The sequence below is a fragment of the Gavialis gangeticus genome, unplaced genomic scaffold, assembly GCF_001723915.1.
Source record: "Gavialis gangeticus isolate Ggan-Ray unplaced genomic scaffold, GavGan_comp1, whole genome shotgun sequence".
Lineage (NCBI taxonomy): Eukaryota > Metazoa > Chordata > Crocodylia > Gavialidae > Gavialis > Gavialis gangeticus.
The window spans coordinates 207693105-207697734 of NW_017728992.1; the positions used below are offsets into that span (position 1 = coordinate 207693105).

At 48.3% G+C, this 4630-nt stretch overlaps 1 protein-coding gene across 2 annotated transcripts in view; it reads right to left on the bottom strand.

Annotated features, from left to right (window-relative positions):
* The window catches only part of LOC109305239 (lymphocyte antigen 6E-like), a 4814-nt gene extending 446 nt beyond the window's left edge, over positions 1-4368 (bottom strand). The window contains exons 1-3 of one of the 2 annotated variants that reach the window (XM_019528245.1): positions 4192-4368; positions 1108-1227; positions 19-536 (exon numbers count right to left, since the gene is read on the bottom strand). In XM_019528245.1, coding sequence (XP_019383790.1) covers positions 328-536; positions 1108-1227; positions 4192-4243 — 381 coding nt within the window. In that variant the 5' untranslated portion in view covers positions 4244-4368 and the 3' untranslated portion in view covers positions 19-327. Of the gene's footprint in view, positions 1-10; positions 537-1107; positions 1228-4191 lie in introns of both variants that reach the window. The other variant, XM_019528246.1, reaches the window with a different exon arrangement.
* Positions 4369-4630: the final 262 nt, after the last annotated feature.

Here is a 4630-nt window from a genome sequence, read left to right on the forward strand (position 1 = left end):
AATGAAAGACGTGGAGACCTCTCTTAGCTACTTTCCCAGTCCCCCGATCCCACACCACAGCACAAGCTATTCTTTCAGGTACTTATCCTCCCCACAAAGGAAGGGCAACACGGTGACCCACATCTCACAAATCCTGCCTCTAGCAGAGAAGACCGCGGTACACAGAGTGAGCGCGAAACAGCCTGGGATCTGCAATGCTGCCTGGAGGAACTGGGGCCCTGCTGATCTCGATGGAAACTTTTGCACCCGACAGCATCTTGGTGTCCCCCAGGGAAAAGCCCATGCAAGTTCTAGAGGAAGCCAAATCCTTTTTCTTGCCACGCTCCATCACAGCCCAACTCGAAGGACACAGAGGAAGCTGGCCAAGACCCCAAATGCCATCACAGCAAAGCTGGTTTTCACGCTGCTAGCTCCACTGAAGTTGCACAGCCACGTACCACAGCAGTTGGTTGAAACGGCTGTGACGCCGAAGTTCACGTTTGTTTGGGAGCAATCTGCAGCACATTTCTTGCTGATGCGGAAACTTTTTTCATTACCTTCATTGGCAGAGAAAAGCAAGAGGAAGAATCATCATTTCACATCCCCCCCAGACCCCCCAAAACTCTGTCTAAGAAAACCATTTTTTTTTTTTTTTTTGGTTTTTTTGCACCGGTCCTGGAAGCACTGCAATACCAGGCCAATGCATGGAGTGGATGGAGCAAGCTCCAGTTCCACCACCCCATGGTACGGGTGGTAAAAAGAGACCCTGATAGGGATGGCATTAATGCATAATCACAGTTTTTGCCTCCGCTGTTAACCCATTCTTTCTTCACCTGCTATCTCATGCCCAAGCAAGGGACATGTCGGGGAGACCTCCTGCTTCCCACATAAATCATACCCATAGCTTAGGCAACACAGGGTTCGTTTACACATTCGATTACAGTGCTTTAGGTAATGTGCATTAAGTCTAGTACCTCCATAGGCACATTAGCCTATTTTAATGTGCATTAGCAAAAGAGCGTTTTTTGTAACACTAATGCACATTAAAATAGGTGAATGCACATTGAAGTGCATGTGTAGACGCGCCCACAGAGAACAAAACCTGGTGGAGATATTGCTCACACTTACCGAGTCCTCCAGAGACAAAGGTGGTCATGCAGTATTTTTCATGCGATGCGCACGCCTTTGAGGACATACAATTCCAGTTGGAGGGCTCTTCATTGCAGACATAGCAATGTAAGGAGTAACCTGCAAAAGGCGTGTGCAATACCATTTAGACTCTTCCAGGAAGAAATGGCCCCGAAGGAACCTTTCTTAAAGAAGGAAGGCAGCAGAAATGTTAACCAATTGAGGGGAATCATCAAAAGGATACAAAATGTTGGGTTGAGAAAATTGACAACAAATTCTGAACAAAGCCAAGCCTGTATGTCTGAGAAATTTGTGGCAGAAAAAGACCCTTTTTTTTCCTCAGTACGGAGGCTGCATGGCCTCATGGAGAGCGCCAGACTCCAGGGCCCCATGTTCCACTTCCATCTCTGCCACTGGATCCTCTTCGACAAGTCATTTCCCCACCATGAGCCTCAGTCCCTCTATCTGTAAAATGGGGAGAACACTCCTGGCTTCTTTTGGGAAGCTTCAAGATGACTACAGCCCAAAGAAGATTAAGTAGCGATCTCCCTTGGCTTCTCAGTGTCTTGCTGCATGTGACCATCAGCTGATTGTCATCGCGGCCCTGCACCTGTCTCCACCCCGCATCATCCCAGCCACGGCTTTGTCTACCCGGGTCTTAAAACACCTCGAAGGATGGGGAGTCCACAACTGTATGATGCTGAGAAATCAAGGCTTTGTCTTAAAAACCTCCAAGGCTGGAGAGTGCACAACTGTGTGACTCTGAGAAATGGGCAGTCATCTGTGCAGCCAACACAACTGATGCCAGCTTCTTAGAGAAGTAGTTCAAAAGGAGCTATTCACATGAGACGTAGCAGCTCACGGACACGAGCAAGCTAGCCCACACTTAACTGGTTTTTAAGCCTCCCAGCTAAAATCAGCTGCAAAAGGCTGTGCAGGGATTGGAATATCAAGCGGTTTATTTCAGGTTCCCCTAAACCTGCTCCTAGGCAGTTTGATCTAAATGGAAATAAATAAGCCATTCTTGGCCCCAAAATGTGAGCTTATGCAGGGGTTTGCCACAATTTAAACAAAGCTGGATTGAATCCCAGCCTTAAGCTATATCAAAGCAGCATTCATGTTTGGGCAGACACTGGGCCAATTAAAAAAAAAAAAAAATCAAAGAACAATTGCAAGTCATTTCGGGAGGGGGGGTCACCTCCTGGCACAACGCCAGGCTGCTGGTCCTTCACATGCAGTGCAAAATAGCAGGCGAGGAAAGCTGGCTGCTTCTGGCGAGGCGAACATGAAAACTGCCCGAATAGAGAGAAATACCTGCGTACAAGCTGGTGCCCAGCCCTGGAACAGCTGCAGTCACTGGGCACCTCCTTGTTGCACTTGGGAGCTCCCCAGATGCTGAGATGCCAACTTCAAGGCATGCACAGAATTGGCCTTTTAAGCAGCGAGGCACCCAGCTCTTGCCTAAGCATCCCAAAAGGCACTTAGGCAAGGTCTGGGTGGTCCAGTACATCTGCTCCAGCAGGCGCTGACAGGATCGGGCCCCTCCCAAAAGGCTGCTGCAGCTGCTCTTTCTGGACCGTGGCTAGCAGAGGAGGAGGGTGCGGTGCTACGGGCAGTAGAGCTCATTGAGGAACGTTTAAGCAGGTCTCCCAAATTTGCCTCCTCTTTCTCTACCCTCCCTCTGCTCTGTCTACATATCATTTGTAACATGGATCTGCTCTCCATAGATCTGGAAGTCAGGAGAGACTGCTGTGCTTCCCTAGCTTGAACTCCAGCACAGGACAGGCTGAGGGAAAGCCCCAATGTCATGATGATTTGACCCAGAGGGGATCTTTCAGGCTTAGAAACATCCCATCTTGCCTTAAAATTTGCCAGGGGTGACAAATCTGCCCCAGGCAGCAGCTCATATGAACTTGCCTCCTTTCAGTTTCTAGCCAGGGGATCTAGCTTTAAGCTGCCTGACTGGAGAAGCCCTATCATAATGCCCTGTCCTCTCCCAGCCTTTATATCATCTGCAAACTTTATCAGCGCCAATGCTGTATTTTCTCCCAAGTCACTGATAAAAAGGTTAAACAGAAAAGAGACCTGACTCCATCCTGCAGGATCCCACTACAAACAGGATAAAGCCCTCTCCGCAGTTACATGTCCCGACCTATTACCCAATTTCAGGTCTCTATATAGCCTGTGTCATGATTTTACAATCTGGGGGGTGCTTGTGCACATGATGGGGGTTTAATCCTCACTAATTAAACAGGTTTATTAAACAGGTGTCATGCGAGATCAAGCCAAATGCCTTAGCAGAGGTCTGAGAGCACTATTACCATTATTAAGCAAACCTGTAGTCTCCATTAGACAAGACATCCAATTAGCTCCACTTTCCATAAACCCCTCTTGATTAATTCTCTTACTCCATTACACTTCATTTGCTCGTGTGCATTTCCCAACCTGCAAGTGTGAAAGTCGTTGCACCCCGGTTCATGGCTCTGAGCATAAGGAAAGGTACCGGACTTGATGAATCTGTATTGCAGACGGAAGTGACAATTTTCACCCCATCTGGCCACAGAAAGCAGTTTAGAGCTGCGAGCAAACACAAGCGCACAGCTGCAGACAGCTTCAAAAATGGCCGATCGGGTGAAAATCTGACCCCTCCTTGCATGAGGTATCAGATAAAGACGTTTCAAAACGTAGTCTAATGTAACTTGTATCTGCAAAGCTCCCATCCCGCAGCTATATTCCCCTGCCCCCTGGATCCAACAGGGAACTTCTGTTTGGTCTGGGGTAACATTGTAACTCTGAACGCTTTGCACAAATCTCTGCAAGCTGCACCCAATTTCAGTCATAAGTGGGTCTCAAGGCATTGCTCCATGCTACAAAGCGACGGACTGTAGATGGAGGTGGCAGCTGGGATGCGAGTCCCACTGTTGGCAAACATCTCTACCACTCGATTTAGTTTCCGCTGCAGATGACAGCTTCTCTACTGCGCATCCCTTCAAGCCCTTCCTGCTTCCCTGCTATTTCCACGCTGTGTCCCTGATTCACCCCTACCTCCTTGGAAGCTGCCGCAGAGAAATCATATAGGCTCACCTAGATCCACACACAGGACTGCAGCCAGCAGGGCAAGAAGGGAAGCCTTCATCGTCGTTATGCCTTTGCAGCCTACAAGAGAGCAGCTGTGTCCAGGGCAGGTTTTATATACCTCTGTTGCACTGCCTTTTGCTGGATCTGATTACAGTAATTTCAGGGTTTGGGGTGTCACGGGGACCAGCACGAGGTTCATTGCTGGGAAGTGTAGGCGGTTGCCTTGTGACTCTGTATAGAGATCTTGTCCAGCTTTGGAGTGTTTTTCCTCCAGCTGTTATGCAAGGAAGCACCAAACCCTAACAGAATGAATGAGAGCCAGCAGCATCCCCAAAAAGGAGTGTGTTTTCTGGTGTATATTGATGAATAAAACTGTAACATAACAGAATCCCAGCCTGATCTCAGCTCTTTATTCTGGGTTATATACTTGATGCACGATATTATT